This window comes from Leucopleurus acutus (genome assembly GCF_964270905.1).
Source record: "Leucopleurus acutus genome assembly, chromosome: 9".
In the NCBI taxonomy this organism is placed as follows: domain Eukaryota; kingdom Metazoa; phylum Chordata; class Mammalia; order Artiodactyla; family Delphinidae; genus Leucopleurus; species Leucopleurus acutus.
In genome coordinates this window covers 40,039,422-40,065,300 of record NC_139144.1, presented here as the reverse complement: position 1 = coordinate 40,065,300, position 25,879 = coordinate 40,039,422, and the positions used below count along the sequence as shown (strand labels likewise).

Below are 25,879 nucleotides of genomic sequence, written 5' to 3'. Positions count from 1 at the left end.
TTCGCACAGTGTTGGTGAAAATGTCAACTGGTTTGACCGCTGTGGAAAACAGTATGGAGATTTCTCAAAAAATTAAAACTAGAAATACCATAAGATCCAGCATTTCCACTCCTGGTTATCTATTCAAAGAAAACAAACACTAATCCAAAAAGAAATAGGCACGCCTATATTCACTGCAGCATTATTTACAATAGCAAGATACGGAAGCAATGCGTCCATCAATAGATAAAAGGATAAAGAAGATGTGATATATATATATACACATATATATGTATAAAATGAACTATTAGCCATAAAAAGTATGGATGGAGCTAGAGGGTATTATTCTAAGTAAAATAATTCAGACAGAGAAAGACAAATATTGTGTGATTTCACTTACATATCTATCTAAAAAACAAATGAACATAAAACAAATAGAATTATTGATACAGATAACAAACAGGTGGTCGCCAGAGGGAAGGGGGGAAGGAAAGAAACAGGTGAGGGTGATTAAGTATAAACTTCCAGTTATAAGACAAATGAATCATGGATATAAAATGTACAGTGTGGGAAATATAGTCAATAATTATGCAATATCTGTGTGGTGACATATCGTAACCTCACTTGTGATCATTTTGAAACACACAGAAATATCAAATCACTATGCTGTATAACAGAAACAATGTTTTTGCAGTATAATTGACCTACAACACTAAAACTTAGAAAAATAAATTTGTGTTCACCAGAGGAGGGGGGTGGGAAGGGGAATTGAATGAAGGCAGTCAAAAGGTATAAACTTCCGGTTATAAGATAAATAAGTACTAGGGCTGTAATGTACAATACGATCAATATAACTAACACTGCTGTATGTTATATATAGGTTAATTGAGTAAACCCTAAGTTCTCATCACAGGAAGAATATTTTCTTCTATTTCATTAATGTTATATCTGTACATGATGATGGATGTCGACTAAACTTACTGTGATAATCATTTAATAATGTATGTAAATCAAATCACTATGCTGTAAACCTTAAGTTTATACAGTGCTTATGTCAATTATATCTCAAAACTGGAATAAAAAAATGGGCAGACCTGAATACACATCTTTCCAAAAATGACATATGCATGGCCAAAAGACACATGAAGGCACACTCAACATCACTAATCAGGGAATTTTTTTCATTGAACTATAGTTGGTTTAAAATATCATGTAAGTTTCAGGTGTATAGCATAGCAATTCAGTTATATATGTGTGTGTGTGTGTGTGTGTATATATATATATTCTTTTTCAGATTATTTTTCCTTTCCTTTCCATAATATTGAGTATAGTTCCCTTTGCTATACAGTAGGTCCTTGTTGGTAATCTATTTTACACATAGTAGTGTGTATATGTTAATCCCAGCCTCCTAATTTATCACTCCCTCCACCCTCCATTCCCCTTATGGTAACCATAAGTTTGTTTTCTGTGTCTAGGTCTCCTTCTGTTTTGGAAATAAGTTTATTTGTGTCTTTTTTTCTTTTAGATTCCACATATAAGCGTTATCATATGATATTTGTCTTTCTCGGTCTGGCTTATTTCACTTAGTATGATAATCTCTAGATACATCCATGTTGCTGCAAATGGCATTATTTCATTCTTTTTTGCGGCTGAATAATATTCCACTGTGTGTGTGTATGTGTGTGTGTACACACACACTACATCTCCTTTATCCATTCATCTGTCGATGGACACTTAGGCTGCTTCCATGTCACGGCTATTGTAAATAGTGCCGCGATAAACATTGGGATGCATGTATCTTTTCAAATTATGGTTTTCTCCAGATATATGCCCAGGAGTGGGATTGCTGGATCTTACAGTAGCTCTGTTTCTAGTCTTTTAAGAAAATTCCTTACTGTTCTCCTTAGTGACTTTACCAATTTACATTCCTATCAACAGTGTAGGAGGGTTGCTTTTTCTCCACACCCTCTGTAGCATTTATTATGTGTAGACTTTTTAATGATAGCCATTCTGACCAGTGTGAGGTGATATCTCATTATAGTTTTCATTTGTATTTCTCTAATAATTACCGATGTTGAGTATCTTTTCATGTGCCTTTTGGCAATCTGTAGGTCTTCTTTGGAGAAATGTCTATTTAGGTCTTCTGTCCATTTGTTGACTGGGTTGTTTGGGGTTTTTTTTGATATTGAGCTGTATGAGCTGTTTGTATATTTTAGAGACTAATCCCTTGTCAGTCGCACTGCTTGCAAATATTTTCTCCCATTCTGAGGGTTGTCTTTTCATTTTGTTTATGGTTTCCTTTGATGTGTAAAAGCTTTTAAGTTTAATAAGGTCCCATTTGCTTATTTTTGTTTCTTTTTCCATTACTCTAGGAGGTGGATCCAAAAAGACATTGCTCCAGCTTATGTCCGAGTGCTCTGCCTATATTTTCCTCTAGGAGTTTTACAGTATCTAGTCTTACATTGATGTCTTCAATCCATTTACTAACAGGGGAATTTAAATCAAAGGCACAATGAGGTGTCACCTCACACCTGTCAGAATGGCTATCATAAAAAAGATAAATAACATGAGTTGGTGAGAATGTGAAGGGGAACCCTTGTGCACTGCTGGTGGGAAAGCAAATTCATACAGCCACTATGGTAAACAGTATGGAGGGTCCTCAAAAACCTAAAAACAGAACTACCATAGGACCTAGTGATTCCACTTCTGGCTAGTTACCTGAAGAAAACAAAAACACTCATTTGAAAAGATATACACACCCCTATGTAGAAGCATTATCAATAAAATAGACAAGATGTAGAAATAACCTAAGTGATCATTGATAGATGAATAGATAAAGATGCGGTGCGTGTTTATATGTGTGTGTGTGTATATATGTATATAAGAGAATATTTCTCAGCCATAAAAAAGAATAAAACGTTGCTCTTTGTGACAACATGGATGGACCTGGAGTGCTTTACACCAAGTGAAATAAGTCAGACAGAGAAAATCAAATACTCTATGATTTCACTCATGTGGAATCTATAAAACAAAACAAATAAAACCAACATTCATAGGGAGAACAAAGTGCTGGTTGCTAGAGGGGGAGGAAGGTGGGGGGATGGGCAAAAGAGGTGAAGATTAAGACGTACAAATTTTCAGTTACAAAATAAATAAGTCACAGGAATGTAATGTACAGCATAAGGCATATAGTAATAATACTGTAATAACTTAGCATGGTGACAGATGGTAATTGGATTTATATGGTGATCATTCATAACATATTAAAATATCAAATCACTATGTTGTACACCTGAAACTAATGTAAAGTCAATTATACTTCAATGAAAAAACAGTAACAATCAAAAGCTTGTTTATAAAACAGTGAAAAAAGTTTATACACAAATAAATGCAAAGACGCCCAGTGTTCATAGATGGGAAGATTTCATATTGTTCAAGTATCTATACTTACCAGTGCAATGTGCACTTTCAATGCTTCCCCCAAAATCCTAGTGCCTTTTTAATAGATTTAGGGAAAAAATCTTGAAATTCAAAGAACCGCCAAACACCTAGTATAGCCAAAACAATTTTAAGAAATGAGAAGTTGGAGATACTACACTTCCTGATTTAAAAGTAAATTACAATATTAAGTACTCAGAATAGCATGGTACTGGAATAAAGTGAGAGACGTAGACCAACAGAATAGAATAGAGAGCCTAGAGATAAACCCACATATACACACTCCACTGACCTTTGCCAAGGGTTCTGAAAGTAAGAATGGGGAAAAGATCATCTCTTCAACAAATAGTGTTGGGGAAACTAGATGACCAGATACAAATTAATAAAACTGGACCCCTATCTAACATCATACACAAAGTTAAACTCAAAGTGAAGTCTTAAACGTTAAGACCTAAAACTGTAAAACTCCTAGAACAGAGAAAACGCTTCTTGACACTGCTTTTGGCAATGATTTCTTGGATATGGTACCAAAAACATGAGAAACAAAAGTAAATAGACATATGGAACTGCATGAAACTAAAAATCTTCTGCAGGGCCAAAGGAAACAACAGAATGAAAAAGCTAAACTAAGGAATAGGAGATATTATTTGCTAAACCGTGTATCTGATACGGGGTTTTTTAATACTGTAAGAGGTATAACTGACTTCATACTATATTAGTTTCAGGTATACAACAATTCAGTATTTGTATACATTGCAAAATGATTACCACGTTAAGTCTAGTTAACATCTGTCACCTAACATAGTTATAAATTTTTTTCTTGTGATGAGAACTTTTAACATGAGGTTAATATTCAGTATCTGTGAGAAACTCGTAAAACTTAACAGCAAAACAACCCAATTTTAAAATGGGCAAAGTACTTATCCATTCATTTCTCCAAAAAAGACATAATGGCCAGCAGGTATCTGAAAAGATACTCAACATCATTGGTCAACAGGGGATCACAAATCAAAACTAAAATGAGATATCACCTCACAACAGTTAGAATGGCTATCAACTAGTTTGGGGAAAGGGAAGTGCTGGCAAGGATGTTGGAGAAATTGTAACACTTCTACACTGTTGGTGGGAATGTAAAATGGTACAGCCACTATGGAAAACTGAATGGAGGGTCCTGAACAAGCTAAAAATAGAGGAAAAAACTGTCTTCTAACCCCATTCTCCTTTGAAAAAATCTCCAAACTTACATAGTTTTACTGGAAAGAATTTCAGCAATAGTATATTTCTCATAAAAATTGTTCAAGAATAATTACCCACCTCATTTTATAAAAATAATACAGCATTACTATAGAACTCAAACAAGGACAGCACAAGAAATCAAAAGGAGCTTTTCCATGTATAAACACAGAGGAAAAATTCTAAATATCAGGTAGCTAAATCCAATAGTATAAAAAATTACATCAAGTAGTGTTTATCAACGAGTCAAAGATGGTTCAACATCAGTGAGTTTCAAGTTAATTCATCCCATTCGACAAAATGAGAAAAAGTCACATGATGATCTTGCTAGGTATAGAAAATCAAAATTTCAAAAAGCATACTTGTGATTCTGTAAAAGAGATCAACTTTTTTGGAAATGAGTTAAAGATTAGTTCAACTTGTTGAAGACTTTCTATCAAAATAACACCTACAACAAACAGACTCAAGTTAGATACAGTCCCTGTAAAGAAAATCCAGAAGAACATACTCCACTTTGCTCTTCTGCAACATGATACCAGAGGTCCTGGCCAAACCAAAAATGAATAAATAAGGATTCAAAGGAAAAAGACAAATTTGTCATTATTTGCATACAGTATAATCATTTATGGGAAAACAGAATTCAAGAATAAGCTTAAAACCAGAGTTCAATGAATCTGCCTATTACAAGTTCAATCCGCCAAAGAGGATGTGAGGGAACATAACAGCAAACATAAGTTAGAAAGTACAAAATAAATTACAACAGCTAACGCATAATCTAAGAAATTACTGATAAAGAATATGTAACACAAAGTAAAAATCCTTCAAAAATTTAGAAGACCTGAATGAATGAGCCATACTGTGTTCATAAATGGGACAACTTACTAAAGACATCAACTTGATCCCTTAGTTTATAACTCCAAAACATTCCAATAAAAGCTTCCAACTGGTGGGAATTTATCAGGTTTCAAATTTTTTATCAAAGTAATAAAGGTCAATAGTTTAATCAGTCACATGTTATGCTCTGCCTCAGACTCTCTTGGTCTCATACACCCTATGCCACTGAAGTGACTAACCACATGTGGGCCCACATGGTCCTACAGGCCACAAACCAGTCTCTGGTTTCTCCCTGTAGCTACCTCTGGACAGTTACGGCTGCCATGTTGTAAGTCAAGGGATCTGGCTTCCCTTGGGACTGAGTGGTACAAGTACATTCAGAGTGCTACAGAGTTCATTCCCTGTGGGAGAAACTTCAACCAAAAGTTGAAGTTTCGGTTGAAGAGATGGCCGATGAATTCTGCCCCTTAGAATGGTCTGTTAGCAGGAAAAAATAGTTTCTTATAAGCCCGTCTGGACATGTCCTATGTAATAAAGTGACCAGCTGCGTTTGTGAAGCAGTGGCCAGACTGGTACACATACCTCACATCAGTATTTAAGCCCCTAAGGCTCTATATGCTAGGGCACCTGTGCAAAAAACAGGCAATTTTTGAAATAATTAATGAATTCAAAACAATGGGGTAGTTTTCACAGGAAACAAGTACATCAGTGAAAAACTCAGAAATAAATCTATGTATATTAAAAATTGTCAATATAACAGGCTGTTTCACAAATTAGAAAAAAATTGATGATTTAGTAAACGATGTTGGATAAACTAGCTTTATAAAGATTAAAAAACTAGAATTATATTGCAGAGTATTTTCTAATGCCCTCCAAAAAGATTAAAGTCTTAAGTGTGAACTGAAAAAACTAACACGAATAGACTATAATCACAACTTAGGAACAAATTTAAGACCTTAAATGCACACAATTTGGCTGCATATAAATGAAGAACATTAAAGATAACATAAGCAGAGAAGTTAGAGACTAAGAAAAATATTTGTAATGTGTACAACTAAGAAAGGAATACATCCAGGATACAGAAGAAACTCCACCAAATAAAGACAGAAGAAACTCAAGAAAATGGACAAACGATATTAATGCACATTAATAAGATAAGCAACACAGAAATGTAAAAATATATGTAGAATGATAGCAATAAAACTCAAATTAAAACAGAAATCAATATATAACATGCCTATTACATTGACAAAAATTAGAAAGTTACAGCACTTCAAAACTATAGAAGATGAGGCTGAAACTAGAACTTCCCCACCCTCCACTTCATTGCTCGTGGAATCTCAAACTGGTGCAGCCACTTGGAGAGCAACCAAGTAGAAGAATGAAATTAAGAATGCATGTACTCCATGACCTAGCCATTCCACTCCTTGATATGTACTCCAGAAAAACTGTTGCACTGTGCTTACAGTGACAAATATGGGGACTACCATTATTGCATTTTGGGGAACAAACAATGTAGGTCTCCAAAGAGACAGACAAGTAGAATGTAGTCTACGCACATAATTAAAAACTATGAAGTAATCTAATCCACAACAGGGAATGAGCTCTAGATTCTTCAACATGGATGACATCATAGTGAATAAAAATCAGTATCTGTTTAAGTTTTAAAAACTTAACCTGAGCTCTTGGCTCAAGCCAAGGAGTACTTCCCAGAATTTCTGCTGCCACTGTCCTTGTCTTCACAGTGAGGCACAGCAAACCGCCACCTCTGCAGGAGACCCTCCAACACTAGCAGGACTTTCCCATTTCGTGGGCTGCTGATGCGAGCTGCCTATTTGGCCCCTGTTGGGTTGATCCTGATCCAACTAGTGGCCTAGAGACTAAACAAGACAACAGATTCTTTTTTTTAGTCCAAAACAGGAATAAAAAGAAAGAGGAACACTTTTGGGCCTGGTAAAAGCAAATCCTGGGTTTTGTTTCCTAGTGCACGAGGAGGGGGGATTAAAAGCGCTGCTTAAAGGAGCTCCAGAGACGGGCGTGAGACGCTAAGGCTGCTGCTGCCGCCACCAAAAAGCCTGTGTGCGAGCACAGGTCACTATTGCCACCTCCCTTCCGGGGAGCCTGTGCAGCCCGCCACTGTCAGGGTCCCGGGATCCAGGGATAACTTCCCCGGGAGAACGCACGGCGCACCTCAGGCTGATGCAACGTCCCGCCGGCCTCTGCCGCCGCAGGCTCGCCCTGCACTCCATGCCCCTCCCTCCCCCCGGCCTGAGTGAGCCAGAGCCTCCGAATCAGCGGCTCCTTTAACTCCAACCTGTCTGAGCGAAGAACAAACGCCCTCCGGTGACCTACACGCAGAGGCGGGGCCAAGTCCAAAGCTGAACCCCGGGAGCTGTGCGAACGAAGAGGAGAAAGGGAAATCTCTCCCAGCAGCCTCAGGAGCAGCTGATTAAATCTCCACAATCAACCTGATATACCCTGCATCTGTGGAATACATGAATAGACAACGAATCATCCCAAATTGAGGAGGTGGACTTTGAGAGCAAGATTTATTATTTTTTCCCCTTTTCCTCTTTTTTGAGTGTGTATGTGTATATTCTGTGTGAGATTTTGTCTGTATAGCTTTGCTTTCACCATTTGTCCTAGGATTCCATCTGTCCGGTTTTTTTTGTTTTTACTTTTTAAAAAAATTTCTTTCTTAATAATTATTTTTTTATTTTAATAACTTTATTTTACCTTACTTTATTTTATTTTATTTTATTTTATCCTCTTTCTTTCTTTCTACTTTTTCTCCCTTTTATTCTGAGCCGTGTGGATGAAAGGCTCTTGGTGCTGCAGCCAGGAGTCAGTGCTGTGCCTCTGAGGTGGGAAAGCCAAACTCAGGACACTGGTCCACAAGAGACCTCCCAGCTCCACATAATATCAAACAGCAAAAATCTCCCAGAGATCTCCATCCCAAAACCAACACCCAGGTTCACTCAACGACCAGCAAGCTACAGTGCTGGACATCCTATGCCAAACAACTAGCAAGACAGGGACATAACCCCATCCATCAGCAGAGAGGCTGTGTAAAATCATAATAACTCCACAGACACCCCAAAACACACCACCAGACGTGGACCTCCCCACCAAAAAGACAAGATCCAGCCTCATCCACCAGAACACAGGCACTAGTCCCCTCCTCCAGAAAGCCTACACAACCCACTGAACCAACTTTAGCCACTGGGTACAGACACCAAACACAATGGGAACTACGAACCTGCAGCCTGCAAAAAGGAGACCCCAAACACAGTAAGTTAAGCAAAATGAGAAAACAAAAAACACACATAGCAGGTGAAGGAGCAAGATAAAAACCCACCAGACCTAACAAATGAAGAGGAAATAGGCAGTCTACCTGAAAAAGAATTCAGAATAATGATAGTAAAGATGATCCAAAATCTTGGAAATAGAACAGACAAAATGCAAGAAACATTTAACAAGGACCTAGAAGAACTAAAGATGAAACAAGTAACGATGAACAACACAATAAATGAAATTAAAAATACTCTAGAAGGGATCAATAGCAGAATAACTGAGGCAGAAGAACGGATAAGTGACCTGGAAAATAAAATACTGGAAATAACTACTGCAGAGAAGAATAAAGAAAAAAGAGTGAAAAGGACCGAGGACAGTCTCAGAGACCTCTGGGACAACATTAAACGCACCAACAGTGGAATTATAGGGGTCCCAGAAGAAGAGAAAAAGAAAGGGACTGAGAAAATATTTGAAGAGATTATAGTTGAAAACTTCCCTAATATGGGAAAGGAAATAGCTAATCAAGTCCAGGAAGCACAGAGAGTCCCATACACGATAAATCCAAGGAGAAACATGCCAAAACACATATTAATCAAACTGTCAAAAATTAAATGCAAAGAAAACATAGTAAAAGCAGCAAGGGAAAAACAATAAACAACACACAAGGGAATTCTCGTAAGGTTAACAGCTGATCTTTCAGCAGAAACTCTGCAAGCCAGAAGGGAGTGGCAGGACATATTTAAAGTGATGAAGGAAAAAAACCTGCAACCAAGATTACTCTATGCAGCAAGGATCTCATTCAGATTTGATGGAGAAATTAAAACCTTTACAGAAAAGCAAAAGCTGAGAGAGTTCAGCACCACCAAACCAGCTTTACAACAAATGCTAAAGGATCTTCTCTAGGCAAGAAACACAAGAGGAGGAAAAGACCTATAATAACAAACCCAAAACAATTAAGAAAATGGGAATAGGAACATACATATCGATAATTACCTTAAATGTAAATGGATTAAATGCTCCCACCAAAAGACAGATTGGCTGAATGGATACAAAAAAAAGACCCATATATATGCTGTCTACAAGAGACCCACTTCAGACCTAGAGACACATACAGACTGAAAGTAAGGGGATGGAAAAAGATATTCCATGCAAATGGAAACCAAAAGAAAGCTGGAGTAGCAATTGTCATATCAGACAAAATAGACTTTAAAATAAAGACTATTAGAAGAGACAAAGAAGGACACTACATAATGATCAAGGGATCGATCCAAGAAGAAGATATAACAATTGTACATATTTATGCACCCAACAGAGGAGCACCTCAATACATAAGGCAAATACTAATAGCCATAAAAGGGGAAATCGACAGTAACACATTCATAGTAGGGGACTTTAACACCCCACTTTCACCAATGGACAGATCATCCAAAATGAAAATAAATAAGGAAACACAAGCTTTAAATTTTACATTAAACAAGATGGACTTAATTGATATCTGTAGGACATTCCATCCAAAAACAACAGGATACACATTTTTCTCAAGTGCTCGTGGAACATTCTCCAGGATAGATCATATCTTGGGTCACAAATCAAGCCTTGGTAAATCTAAGAAAATTGAAATTGTATCAAGTATCTTTTCTGACCACAACGCTATGAGACTAGATATCAATTACAGGAAACGATCTGTAAAAAGTACAAACACATGGAGGCTAAACAATACACTACTTAATAACCAAGCGATCACTGAAGAAATCAAAGAGGAAATCAAAAAATACCTAGAAACAGGGCTTCCCTGGTGGCGCAGTGGTTGAGAGTCCACCTGCCGATGCAGGTGACGCGGGTTTGTGCCCCGGTCCGGGAGGATCCCGCATGCCGCGGAGCGGCTGGGCCCATGAGTCATGGCCACTGGGCCTGCGTGTCCAGAGCCTGTGCTCCGCAGCGGGAGAGGCCACAGCAGTCAGAGGCCCGCATACCACAAAAAAAAAAAAAAAAAAAACCTAGGAACAAATGACAATGGAGACACGACGACCCAAAACGTATGGGATGCAGCAAAAGCAGTTCTAAGAGGGAAGTTTATAGCAGTACAATCCTACCTCAAGAAACAAGAAAGATCTCAAATAAAAAAACCTAACCTTGCACCTAAAGCAACTGTAGAAAGAAGAACAAAGAAACCCCAAAGTTAGCAGAAGGAAAGAAATCATAAAAATCAGATCAGAAATAAATGAAAAAGAAATGAAGGAAACGATAGCAAAGATCAATAAAACTAAAATCTGGTTCTTTGAGAAGATAAACAAAATTGATAAACCATTAGCCAGACTCATCAAGAAAAAAAGGGAGAAGACTCAAGTCAACAGAATTAGAAATGAAAAAGGAGAAATAACAACTAACACTGCAGAAATACAAGATCATGAGAGCTTACTACAAGCAACTCCTTGCCAATAAAATGGACAACCTGGAAGAAATGGACAAAGTCTTAGAAATGTACAACCTGCTAAGACTGAATCAGGAAGAAATAGAAAATATGAACAGACAAATCACAAGCACTAAAATTGAAACTGTGATGAAAAATCTTCAAACAAACAAAAGCCCAGGACAGATGGCTTCACAGGCGAATTCTATCAAACATTTAGAGAAGAGCTAACACCTATCCTTCTCAAGCTCTTCCAAAATATAGCTGAAGGAGGAACACTCCCAAACTCATTCTATGAGGCCACCATCACCCTGATACCAAAACCAGACAAGGATGTCACAAAGAAAGAAAACTACAGGCCAATATCACTGATGAACATAGATGCAAAAATCCTCAACAAAATACTAGCAAACAGAATGCAACAGCACATTAAAAGGATCATACACCATGATCAGGTGGGGTTGATTACAGGAATGCAAGGATTCTTCAATATACACAAATCAATCAACGTGATGCACCATATTAACAAACTGAAGGAGAAAAACCATACGGTCATCTCAATAGATGCAAAGAAACCTTTTGACAAAATTCAACACCCATTTATGATAAAAACCCTCCAGAAAGTAGGCATAGAGGGAACTTACCTCAACATAATAAAGGCCATATATGACAAACCCACAGCCAGCATCGTCCTCAATGGTGAAAAACTGAAACCATTGCCACTAAGATCAGGTTGCCCACTCTCACCACTCTTATTCAACATAGTTTTGGAAGTTTTAGCCACAGCAATCAGAGAAGAAAAGGAAATAAAAGGAATCCAAATCAGAGAAGAAGAAGTAAAGCTGTCACTGTTTGCAGATGACATGATACTATACATAGAGAATCCTAAAGATGCCACCAGAAAACTACTAGAGCTAAATCAATGAATTTGGTAAAGTAGCAGGACACAAAATTAATGCACAGAAATCTCTGGCATTCCTATACACTAATGATGAAAAATCTGAAAGCGAAATCAAGAAAACGCTCCCATTTACCAATGCAACAGAAAGAATAGAATATCTAGGAATAAACCTACCTAAGGAGACAAAAGACCTGTATGCAGAAAATTATAAGACACTGATGAAAGAAATTAAAGATGATACAAATAGATGGAAAGATATACCATACTCTTGGATTGGAAGAATCAACATTGTGAAAATGACTCTACTACCCAAAGCAATCTACAGATTCAATGCAATCCCTATCAAACTACCACTGGCATTTTTCACAGAACTAGAACAAAGAATTTCACAATTTGTATGGAAACACAAAAGACCCCGAATAGCCAAAGCAATCTTGAGAAAGAAAAACGGAGCTGGAGGAATCAGGCTCCCTGACTTCAGACTATACTACAAAGCTACAGTAGTCAAGACAGTATGGTACTGGCACAAAAACAGAAAGATAGATCAATGGAACAGGATAGAAAGCCCAGAGATAAACCCACACACATATGGTCATCTTATCCTTGATAAAGGAGGCAGGAATGTACAGTGGAGAAAGGACAGCCTCTTCAATAAGTGGTGCTGGGAAAACTGGACAGCTACATGTAAAAGTATGAGATTAGATCACTCCCTAACACCATACACAAAAATAAGCTCAAAATGGATTAAAGACCTAAATGTAAGGCCAGAAACTATCAAACTCTTAGAGGAAAACATAGGCAGAACATTCTATGACATAAATCACAGCAAGATCCTTTTTGACCAACCTCCTAGAGAAATGGAAATAAAAACAAAAAGAAACAAATGGGACCTAAGGAAACTTCAAAGCTTTTGCACAGCAAAGGAAACCATAAACAAGACCAAAAGACAACCCTCAGAATGGGTGAAAATATTTGCAAATGAAGCAACTGACAAAGGATTAATCTCCAAAATTTACAAGCAGCTCATGCAGGTCAATAACAAAAAAACAAACAACCCAATCCAAAAATGGGGAGAAGACCTAAATAGACATTTCTCCAAAGAAGATATACAGACTGCCAACAAATACATGAAAGAATGCTCAATGTCATTAATCAGTAGAGAAATGCAAATCAAAACTACAATGAGATATCATCTCACACCAGCCAGAATGGCCATCATCAAAACATCTAGAAACAATAGATGCTGGAGAGGCTGTGGAGAAAAGGGAACACTCTTGCACTGCTGGTGGGAATGTAAATTGGTACAGCCACTATGGAGAACAGTATGGAGGTTCCTTAAAAAACTACAAATAGAACTACCACATGACCCGGCAATCCCACTACTGGACACATACCCTGAGAAAACCATAATTCAAAAAGAGTCATGTACCAAAATGTTCATTGCAGCTCTATTTACAATAGCCAGGAGATGGAAACAACCTAAGTGTCCATCATCGGACGAATGGATAAAGAAGATGTGGCACATATATACAATGGAATATTACTCAGCAATAAAAAGAAACGAAATTGAGCTATTTGTAATGAGGTGGATGGACCTAGAGTCTGTCATACAGAGTGAAGTAAGTCAGAAAGAGAAAGACAAATACCGTATGCTAACACATATATGGAATTTAAGAAAAAAACATGTCATGAAAATCCTAGGGGTAAGACAGGAATAAAGACACAGACCTACTAGAGAATGGACTTGAGGATATGGGGAGGGGGAAGGGTAAGCTGTGACAAAGTGAGAGAGTGGCATGGACATATATACACTACCAAACGGAAAACAGATAGCTAGTGGGAAGCAGCCGCATAGCACAGGGAGATCAGCTCGGTGCTTTGTGACCACCTAGAGGGGTGGTATAGGGAGGGTGGGAGGGAGGGAGACGCAAGAGGGAAGAGATATGGGAACATATGTATATGTATAACTGCTTCACTTTGTTAAAAAGCAGAAACTAACACACCACTGTAAAGCAATTATACTCCAATTTAGATGTTAAAAAAAAAACTTCACCTGAGTAAGGCATGTATTTAGATACATATGAAAGTTGACTAAGAAAAGCATTAAATGTAACAGAAGAGGTTTTTCAGGAAGCAGAAGAGTAAGATCTTGGAAAACGGAGAGAAAAAATAAAATTTTTAAAAAAGAGGTGGCTAGCACAGATAAACTGCAGTAACCAACGATAAACCAAGAAGGAACATCAAGTCAGTTCTAAACACCTAAGATCCAAAACAAAACAGGAAGGGAACTGACAAGTTTGCACTGTAATGTATCTGTATATACACGTTAAAAACTTTGATGGTAAAACACTTCAGGGTATAAGGCAACAGATTTCAAAAGTTTCAATAAAGGGGAAAAAATCACCAGGAATTAAGGTGACCAATAAATGATAGTGAAGTAGATGTTTTACTTTTTTAAACTTATTTTATACCTAGTAGGTTGTACCTATTAATCCCCTACCCTATCTTGCCCTTCTTACCTTCCCCCTCCCCACTGGTAACCACTAGTTTGTTCTATATCTCTGAGTCTGTTCCTTTGCTGTTTTCACTAGCTTCTTAGATTTCACAAATAAGTGATACCATATGTTGTCTGACTTATTTCACTAAATATAATACCTCCAAGTCAATCCATGTTGCTGCAAATGGTAAAATTTCATTCTTTTTATGGTTGAATACTATTCCATTGTGTATATATACCACATCTTTATCCATTCACTTGTTGGACACTTCAATTGCTTCTATATCCTAACTATTTTAAGTAATGGTACTATGAACATGGGAGTCCATATCGCTCTTCAAATTAATGTTTTTGTTTTCTTCAGATATATACCCAGGAGTTGAACTTCTAGATCCTTTGTATATTGAGGAACCTCCATGCTCTTTTCCACAATAGTTGTACCAATTTACATTGCCACCATCAGTGTATAAAGGTTCTCCCTTTCTTCTCATCCTCACCAACATTTGTTATTTGTGGGATTTTTGATGATAGCCATTCTCACTAGTGTGAGGTGATATCTTACTGTAGCTTTCATTCACATTTCTCCAATGTAATGATGTTGAACATCTTTTGACGCGCCCATTGGCCACCTGTATGTCTTCTTTGGAAAAATGTGTATTCAGGTCTTCTGCCCATTTTTGCAGGTTATTTTGGACATTATATGAACTGTTCATATATTTTAGATATTTACCCTTTACCAGTGATATCATCTGCAATTATTTCCTCCCATTCAGTAGACTGTCTTTTCATTCTGTCGATGCTTTCTTTTGCTGTACAAAACCTTTTAAGTTTAATTAGGTCCATTTGTTTTTTTGTTGTCTGCCTATTTTTAATGAAACATGAAAGGAACGGTATATACCCAAAGTAGACATAATCGGATAAAAGATGTGGTAAGGAAACTAAGTCATAAAGTCTGTAGACTGGAGTTTTGAGCAACGGACTGTAACTGTATGCCATGCTTAGGAGCTGGTACTTTATCCTATGAACCACAGAGGACAACCTGAAGTCCTAAAGCTGTGGATGAACACTGACAGATTTGCATGTTAAAAGGATCATTTGCAGGGATCACTGGTGTGGAACATTAAAGATGGACAAGGATGGCAGGAGGAACATCATCAAGAGAGATCCTCCCCCCACCCCCCACCCAAGTCCACATGAAGGATGAGAGCTGTATCAAAAGATAATCAAGTGATTAGTTTTTAAACTGTACCATCAAAGCTTATCAATGTAAGGGAAGATTCAGAAAAAAAGCAAGTTTGTGAAGCAATAATTTATAAGGTTTTCTCCATATACATGAAGTAAATAAGAGACAAAGTACTGTTCTAGGCTATGGTTAAGAAACTTCTGAAGGTAAAAATATTCTCAAAGGAGATCCCAGCCACTGTCACAGAATCGTTTTTTCCTATAGCACTTTCGAATTTCTCCAAAATAGAACCAGAACTCATCTGGTTACCTGAATATATATAAGTAGGGTAACTGGAAGAAAAATAAAGGTAGGAGAGAGAAGGATACAATCTTGAGAAATATGACCAATAGAGAAAAGCATGACTTTGGGACGTGTTTAATAAATTCAAACATACTATCAAGTTGTGAATTTATTTTCTCAAAGTATAAATCTATAGATCATGGTTTTATTTATGAGATGTGCAACTTGCTACCATAGTTTGTGCCTGACATTTGAGGGGCAAAAATAATGTTTTGCAGATACTTCCACTAATTCAACAAGTCGCTCATTTCCAACTCAAAGCTTTGCCATAAGAGCCCTCATTTGGTTGTCACTCATTTTCTTCACAGTTTCTTCCGTCTTTCACTTACTCATCCCCACTACATATCTTTTCATTTCTATCCCTTTCTCAATTCTTCATTTATAAAAATGATTACTGCCCTCCTCTCTTTCCTACTTCTCCTTTTCAAAACCCCATGTGATGTGAGGTTTCTTCTGAAACTCTATCCTGAGGCTCTTCCTCATCACCTCCAAATTCAATCCAGGCCTAACTAAACACGGAGAGGGAGGCAGAAGGAATGGGCAAGTACACTCTGTAAAAACAGCAATAAAACCTCCGAGAACTGTAATGCTTGTGGATATAAAGGAAAGACTCTTCATAAAGTTCAATGCTTTTGACTGGTTTCTTGTTAACTTGGCATTTAAAGCCCAACGTGTTAGCACTCAGTACAAGATACAAGTCCTATTTTATTCTAATGCATGTGGGGTGTGAGCAGGGTACGTAGTACAAAAGGAAATTCCTATTATATTCCTTTAATTTTATAATTGTATTCTTGGATCTAGAGACTTCAGTGACAGGAATCTTTAAGAATCCAAGGGCTGTTTTAGGCATGTTTTTGAAAGGTGTTTTTCCCCTTTCAGGTTAAACAGCCAGTTTTATTAAAATACTCTTAATGGAGATTGAGAAAATTTAACACCTACGTATTAATCTCTGCAGTGAAGTCTAGTATATCAAACCAAAAGGTACATCATTAACACTGAAGAGAACAATTCTGTCACTGGTTGAGTCCTGCTCTGTCTTCCATGCATGTGCACTTTCATGAAAATTTAACAAGTTATCTTCTGAAATTCTCATTGAGAACTTAAAAACTTGTTAGAAATGAGGCCAGGTCTCAATAAAGTTTAGAATACCATCTGTGCCCATCATACCAATTTTCCTCAAGAAATTGATTCATGTAATTTAAAAAGCTTTTGTACAAAATTTTTCTAAAACAGTACAGAACATGATTATGTATTTGAATACTCAATAAGAATCCTCTGGACCAATCTGGTGTTTTCCTCATGTTTCTATAGACTGAGTAATTTTCACTACTGAATTTGTTACTCTTTAATTTAGCCATCTTTTCCTTTAGCAGCTGCTTGATGTGTCATTAAAAATTCAGGGAATGAAAGTTTTTCAAATCATTTTTAAGCAACAAAAGCAAGTACGTGCAAAAGTCCAAAACCAATCAAAACCAAATACTTAAGTATTTATATATTTTAAATGTGTATCACATCTGCAGATTTTTAATGATTTCAATTACTATCAACCCAGTCACATGTCAGTATTCACATATCCAACTAGTTTTTCTGTTTTGTATGTGTACTCATACACACACGTGTACATGTAAGCATAAATACATATTATATATAGTTAACATAACGAGTTATATTAATATCATGAGCATTTTCATGCTCCATAAAGATTCCCCCAAAACAACTTTAAGTGACTCTTTTTTTTTTTTTTTTAACATCTTTATCGGAGTATAACTGCTCTACAATGGTGCACCAGCCTCCGCCCTACAACAAAGTGAATCAGCTACACATACACGTATGTCCCCATATCTCTTCCCTCCTGCGTCTCCCTCCCTCCCACCCTCCTTATCCCACCCCTCCAGGCGGTCACAAACCACCCAGCTGATCTCCCTGTGCTATGCGGCTGCTTCCCACTAGCTATCTATTTTACCTTTGGTAGTGTATATATGTCCATGCCACTCTCTCACTTTGTCCCAGCTTACCCTTCCCCCTCCCCATATCCTCAAGTCCATGCGCTAGTAGGTCTGTGTCTTTATTCCCGTCTTACCCCTAGGTTTTTCATGACCTTTTTTTTTATTTCTTAGATTCCATATATATATATATTAGCATACGGTATTTGTTTTTCTCTTTCTGACTTAACTTCACTCTGTATGACAGAGTGACAGTCTCTAGGTCCATCCACCTCACTACAAATAACTCAATTTCGTTTCTTTTAATGGCTGAGTAACATTCCATTGTATATATGTGCCACATCTTTATCCATTCATTAAGTGACTCTTTAAATTCATTCAAAACTAATCTCTAGAAATAGAGGCCGAATAGAATTTCTCACATTTACAAAAATGCTGCAAATCACTAGCTTTATACACAAATGTTTGCCTATACTTCTAAATTTCTCAGATGAATTTCTTGAAGGTTTTAGAAAAAAATTTCAGTATGTACATAACATATATATTACCCCATGCAAAGCTTTTTACATAATAACTGACCTAAGTGTTAACACATAAACATGTATCTACATATACCCATGTATGGATAAAATTCTTACATTTGAAAATGTTAAGAACATCATGTAAGCCATGAACTCTTCCAGGTGCTACAAATAAGATAAAATTCCTGCTCTAATGGAGCGGTCATGCAGGAAAGAGAAAAATCTACCAAAAACACATTAGTGATATCTAATGAAACTAAAAGCAGAATTAAGCAATACATGACAGAGAACATTTTTATATATAAGTTATCAGTGGAAAGCTTCTCTGAGAAGGTGACATTTGCATAGGGACCTAAATGCAGAGTGGAAACTGTTAATATCTTGAAAAAGTGGCCCAGTACGTTGGATATTTTTCATATTTATATGCATACACTTTGATGCTCATCCACTGAACAAATATGCACTCAGTACTAATAAAATATCAGGCAAGTTGCTAAGACAGGTACCGTGCCTACTTTCACAGGGCTCATGGTCTAGCAGGGGAGTTGGACATTTCGTAAGTGATTTCCCAAGTAATTATTCCATTCTAATTTTCATGCTGGGCAGAAAAAACAGGACACTAGGAAAATGTGTAGTGGGTTAGACTAACCTAGTGGGGATGGGGGTGGACAGTAAAGGCTTCCCTAAATGATAATTTACTTACTATCTAAAGGATATACAGCAAGATAGGAAGTAAAGTTCCAGAAAGGACCAAACTTATATTTGAGAAAATAAAGTAAGCATAACTAGAGCACACAGAACAAGAGGATGAATGACATGAGACAAGAAATGGTGGGGGAAACAATCCAGCAGATTCATAGACAGAACTGCAGCTTGACATCTATAACTTCCCAGCACCCAATTTGATGAGGAGAAGTCATCTGTAACCTCAAACTCGGGAAAAACAACAACAAAAACAAAACAAGAAAAACCCACCTTTTTGGCCAGGCCATATGGCTTTGGATCAGATTAAGATGTGTTTCTTCTATGTATAATACAATCTCATATGACCTTACTTACAACTGCCCGATTTCTGCTCAACTCAGTAAATGGTCAACACTATTATGTATTTTCTACGTGAGTACCACAAAGCAAAGTTACACCCTTGATAAAATATAAAAAGTTCACATGTCAAGTCCACATTTCAAGGCCACATTAGTGGTTGACCCATTTGATGGTTTTGCAGGTTTTTTGATCAAATATTTCAGTTTCCCATAAATGTCCAGAAAATAGCCCTGGAAAATAGCTAGATTTTTTCTTTGGGATGATTTTGTGTATGTTTAGCTTAAGTGTAAGAATTTAACAATACAAGTCAGTATTTACTATGGACTAGAGGTATCCTTTTCTATCCTAAAGCCTAGATACCTCCCCCCTCCCTGTGTCTCAGCTGATGATCTGCACCCCGCATCACTAATAAAAATCGGACAACAAACTCAAACAAATCTTCCCACTACATCTATTAATCTACATCTGTACCCAAATATGGCCTTTCCTCCTATCCCTGTGGATGAACTGTCCATCCCCTCTCAATACAGTATCAGTCTTTTCCTTTCTACTAAATCACTCCATCATTTTATCAATATGTTGTCATGCCATCCACCTTAATAAAAAATTTCTCAGTTTAGAACCCCCTTCGGCCACCCCATTTTTCTGCTCCATATGCATGGAAGTTCCTATAAAAAGCGGCCCTCCTATTCTCTAGTCAATCAATTGCAACCAGGTTTCCATAACTAACACCACCACCACCCCGACACTGGCGATCTCACACTGCTAAGGCTTATTATGGTCAGTTCTCGATCCTTTTTTAAACCACTATGCAGCATTTAACAACTGCTCAATCACTCCTGAGCCCCTTTCTTCACTAAGCTTCTGGGACATTACCCTCTTACTCTTTGGCCACTCCTCTTCTGAATAATGCCCCTTCCCAAGATATCCATGTCCTAATGCCCAGAATCTGAATAAGTCGTTTAGATGGCAAAGGGACTTTGAAGATAAGATTAGAGATTTTGAGATGGGGAGATTATCTGGGACTATCTAGATGGGTCTGATGTCATCACTAGGATTAGATGTGACATTGAAATCAAGAGCTTGTAATGGTATGAGGGATAGGCCAGAAGCCAAGGAATGCAGGTGGCCTCTAGAAACTGGAACAGTCAAGGAGATAGTCTCCCCTGTAGTCTCAAGAAACACAGCCCTACCACCTTGATTTTAGATTTCTGATCTCTAGAATTTTAAAGTATTTTTTTTTAATTCTGTAAGTTTGTGGTAATTTGTTTCAACAGTAATAGGAAACTAATACATCTTCACAAACTCAATCTTTGCCCCAGGGTTCAGCCTTTGTAGCTCTTACTTTCTCTGTACCTGTTTTTCTAGTTAGGTCAGTTAACTCCAAGGCATTAAATGCCTTGCATGATGGCAATTCTCAACTGCCTATCATTATCTGGATCTTTCCACAGAATTCTAGTTCCATATAGTCAAAAAGGTTAAGGGATACAGTTGAGTATGTCTAAAGGAAATCTCAAACTTAGTCTTTCAGAACCAAACTTTTGATCTGATCACACAAAACCATCTCTTCCTCTCGCATTCTCCATCCCAATAAAGGGCAACTGCAATTGGGAGATTGGAATTGACATACATACACTATTGATACTATGTATAAAATAGATAACTAGTAAGTACCTACTGTATAGCATAGGGAACTCTACTTAAAGCTCTGTGGTGAACTAAATGGGAAGAAAATCCAAAAAAGAGGGGATATATGTATACTTATAGCTGATTCATTTTGCTGTACAGTAGAAACACAACATTTTAAAGCAACTATACTCCAAAACAAATAAATAAAAAAGAAAAAAAGGGGCAACTACATTCTAGTTATTCAGAGCAAATTCTTGGACCCATGATTCTTCCCATTCTGATATCCCATATGAGACCAATTGGCTTATCCTCATTTTATTTTTAAATATATTCAGAACAAACACTTCACACCAAATGCTCCACTATCCAAATTGCCCTAATTGTCATCATCTTTGCCTTGATCATCACTATAGCTTACTTCTTTCCCTTACCTTCTGTAAGGTACCATCCCCACAACTGACAGGTGACCCCATAGAAGTGAGGTTTCACACAGCACCATTCAAAGTCTTCCCTTCTCATTCAGGGTAAAATCTAAAGCCCATAACATTGCCTTTAAGGCTCAACAAGATACTGGACCTAGGTACACCTCCTACTTCCCCCCATGATGTCATTCTCTTCCAGCCTTGCTCCACCTTCTTAGATTCCGCGTCCTGTGCGTAAAATAATGTTCTGTCAGTTACCTGCATGACTTATCGCCTCAATTACTTCCCAATGTTGGTTTAAACTTTACCTTTTCACAGAGTACTTCTGACCACTCTATAGAGAACAACTTCCCACCCTTGGAACTCTGTCATATCTTACTCTTCTCTATTCGTTAAAAGCAAACATATATACACAAATCATATACATGAGAGACATCTTTTACACAAATTTCCTTATGAATGCCTTTATGATCAAAAATAATTCTCATAAGAACTTGTATCAAAACCTCCAAAATGGCTTGAGAGTTCCTCATCTGAACCACAGAACAGTTATTTTTGTGTGACTACGTTCTCATTCTCCCAAGAACACAACAGAAGAGAATTTATCACATACAACGGATACCTTAGGGTGTTGGTTCCCAAAATTCAGTGTCAGTCAGGATCACGTGGCCAGCTTGCTTGTTAAGACACAAATGGATGGGTCTTATTCCCCGAGTTTCTAAGTAACTAAGTCTGAGGTGGAGGCGCAGAATTTGCATTTTAACAAGTTCCAAAACATGCTTATGCTGCTGGTCTGGGAACCATAATTTGACAACTATTGCCTCAGTGTATTAGGGCTTAGTTCTCTACTAAAAACCATTGAAACATGCTACTCTAGTGTGAGGATCACAAGGTTATATTAAATTTTCTAAGACAGAGCTAACATATTTATTCTTCTTAATGTAAATGCTTATATAAAGATGAACAAATTCTTTCATTAATCTTAAAAAATATTAGAAAGATTTAGCAAGATTTAGGCTTTATAGGATTATCGATAGGGTAATATTTGATTAATGATCAAATACAGGTAAATTTCTGTATAACGAGTTTTAAGAAAACAAAACAAACCACTGACGACTATTCATACTATGAAAACTGATTACGATTTACATTCTCAATATTTAAAACAGTAACTGATAGTCAAGATTGATTCATTGTGATTAACTTTCTATCCAAAATGCGGTATTCTTTTATTATAAAATGTCAATATTTATGTTACCATTATCTCATATTCTTTAAAGTCCATCTTTCTCTATTTACTGATTGTCTAACATCAGCCAAGCACTGCCTTAGTTGTTGTAAGTGATCTTATTTCATTGGGAAGTTTCTGACAAGCACTTTACCTGATATTTAATAACTGTTTAATAAATAAACACAGAAATGAATAGCAGTAAAATTTACAGGTACAAAAATGTTTCCAAAACATGAAAACAAAGACAATCCAGTATAATCTAAACATGAATGATTTGATATTTTGAAATCACTTACCTTTAAAATTTTAACAAAATATCTATACAGCTGTGCAAAATGTTTACTACATTAGGCCTGAGATTGCAGGCCTGAGCAGTAGACCTGCTCACCAGGTGGGCCCTCGGCCAGTGTCTGGGAACTTGGCTCTTGGAGTGTTTCCAGTGAACAGTTAACTGGTAAGAGTGGCTCACTGTGCCTTGATGTTCACATAAACAATATGGTTTACAATATGCTTTATGTTGAACACCGGCTTTTCTCCTGGGAGTCTGAAGTTTGTGTGCAAGGCAGAGGGTATCTATGTGACCAACACAATACCATAGACATCAAATCTCTAATGGGCTTCCCTGAAAAGAAACATCACACCCAAACTGCTGCCTTCTCACTGCTGGACGGAAGGTGTACTTTGTGCGACACTGAAGGAAAGAGATCATGAGGAAGATTACACATGGATTCCTCCAGACTCTGCCTGGGTCTTTTTCTCTTATCATCCAACTTCACTCTAATCAATTTTAGCCTTGAGTCCAACTATGTACTCAGTTCCTTGAGTTCTTCTAGCTAATCTCCAAATATGGGGGTGGTTCTTAGAGACCCTCAACACAGCAGATTGTCAAAAAGCGAAGATTCTTACCTGCTGATATGCTTCATAGATCACATCAAATAGAAAGGCCTGTGGCATTTCACTTGCCCTGTGTCTCGCACGTTCCAGTGAGTGGTCTAAGCAGCCATCTACAGATGGACTGATGACAGTAGATACAAGAGGTCGGATTGCTCCTGCAGCCTAAAGGATAAACAGAGAGGCAAATGACACAGTTATTTCAGTTAGAAAATATCTGAAAGTCCAATTCTGAACTCGGTATCTTTGTTTTGAAACGGATCTTACACCTTCAACAAGCTACCTCAAGAACATACTTAAACAAGTCTTAATTTCGTTCATAAATCAAATCATTTCCAGTCAAAAACCAATCTCATACCACTATAGTTCCATATATTAGAGACAGAAATAATTTTTCATTATGGATCCAAAATCCTCTTCATCACAGGCCACTGAAGTCAAATACGAAAAAAGGATGCTAAGATACAATTGAGTATTCCCTGAAGATGGGACGGAGACTACTGTCAAAGAACTGAAACGGATTATACGTGAATATTTACTTGTTAGTGTGCCTTCAAGTATTTAATTTACACGTTACATCATTAAGGAACAAAACATATTCCCTAAGATCACCAAAATGAGCTCAGCCACCAGCCAAGTGACAATGAATATATGTCTTGCTCTAACTCCTGCAAAAAAACAGCTCCATTCAAATATAGCATCAATGCAACGCTCCCTGAGGCTAATATCCATTGATTTCAATTGCTCCTATGAAAGCTCTGTCTCATTAATAGATGCATCTAATCTTTAAAAAGACACCTTATCTGACAGCTTTTCCCTTTACCTTTAATAAGTTTCACTGTAATATAGTCTTGAAGGTCATTACCAGACAGCTACCTTGGTGAAGTAGCCTTAAACTTCCTAGGGTAGGCCTTAACCCAGCTGTCTTATATTGATTATAATATGTCCTATCTTTCATGTAATTGCAGCATATAACATTAATACCTAAGAACAAATTTGGTCTCAAGGAGACCAACATCTGAGAAGGACAGTCCATAAACTAGTTTACAAAAGCCAAGGGACTGGCTGAAAATCAAAGCTAATGTGAGAGCCAAGCAGGTTGTACAAATTGTACGGCCATTTCCAGTGACTCAAGCAGAGATTTGGAGCCTAGGCATAATAGCAAAAGTGAAGAGACAGCCAGGGGTGATAGGGAAGGAGTAAAGTCCAAGTAGGTGAAAGGTAGATAAAGAGCAAGCCCGTATGATAGTTCTAGTTTTAGTTGTTTTAGGAACCCCCATACTGTTCTCCATAGTGGCTATACCAGTTTACAATCCCACCAACAGTGCAGGAGGGTTCCCTTTTCTCCGCACCCACTCCAGCATTATTGTTTGTAGGTTTGTTTCTTTTTTTCTTTTTTGTGGGGGGGTACGCGGGCCTCTCACTGTTGCGGCCTCTCCCGTTGCGGAGCAGAGGCTCCAAACGCGCAGGCTCAGCATCCATGGCTCACAGGCATAGCCACTCCACGGCATGTGGGATCTTCCCGGACCGGGGCACGAACCCATGTCCCCTGCATTGGCAGGCAGATTCTTAACGACTGCACCACCAGGGAAGCCCTGTTTGTAGATATTTTGATGATGGCCATTCTGACCAGTGTGAGGTGATACCTCATTATAGTTTTTATTTGCATTTCTCTAATGATTAGTAATGTTGAGCATTTTTCATGTGCCTTTTGGCCACCTGTATGTCTTTTTTGGAGAAATGTCTATTTGATTTTTTGATATTGAGCTGCATGAGTTGTACATTTTGGAGATTAATCCTTTGTCAGTTGCTTCATTTGCAAATATTTTATCCCATTTTGAGGGTTGTCTTTTTGTCTTATTTATGGTTTCCTTTGCTGTGCAAAAGCTTTTAAATTTCATTAGGTCCCATTTGTTTATTTTTGTTTTTATTTCCATTTCTCTAGGGGGTGGGTCAAAAAGGATCTTGCTGTGATTTAGGTCATAGAGTGTTCTGCCTATGTTTTCCTCAAAAAGTTTTACAGTTGCTGGCCTTACATTTAGGTCTTTAATCCATTTTGAATTTATTTTTGTGTATGGTGTTAAGGA

The 25,879-nt window shown here is 37.4% G+C and overlaps 1 protein-coding gene across 2 annotated transcripts in view; it reads right to left on the bottom strand.

The window, feature by feature from the left end:
• Nucleotides 1–25,879, bottom strand: part of CRPPA (CDP-L-ribitol pyrophosphorylase A) — a gene marked incomplete at its 5' end in the record, with an annotated part of 300,046 nt that overhangs the window by 242,751 nt on the left and 31,416 nt on the right. For both annotated transcript variants that reach the window (XM_082846264.1, XM_082846265.1), the window contains one exon: nt 23,808–23,957. In XM_082846264.1, coding sequence (XP_082702390.1) covers nt 23,808–23,957 — 150 coding nt within the window. The remainder of the gene's footprint in view (nt 1–23,807; nt 23,958–25,879) is intronic.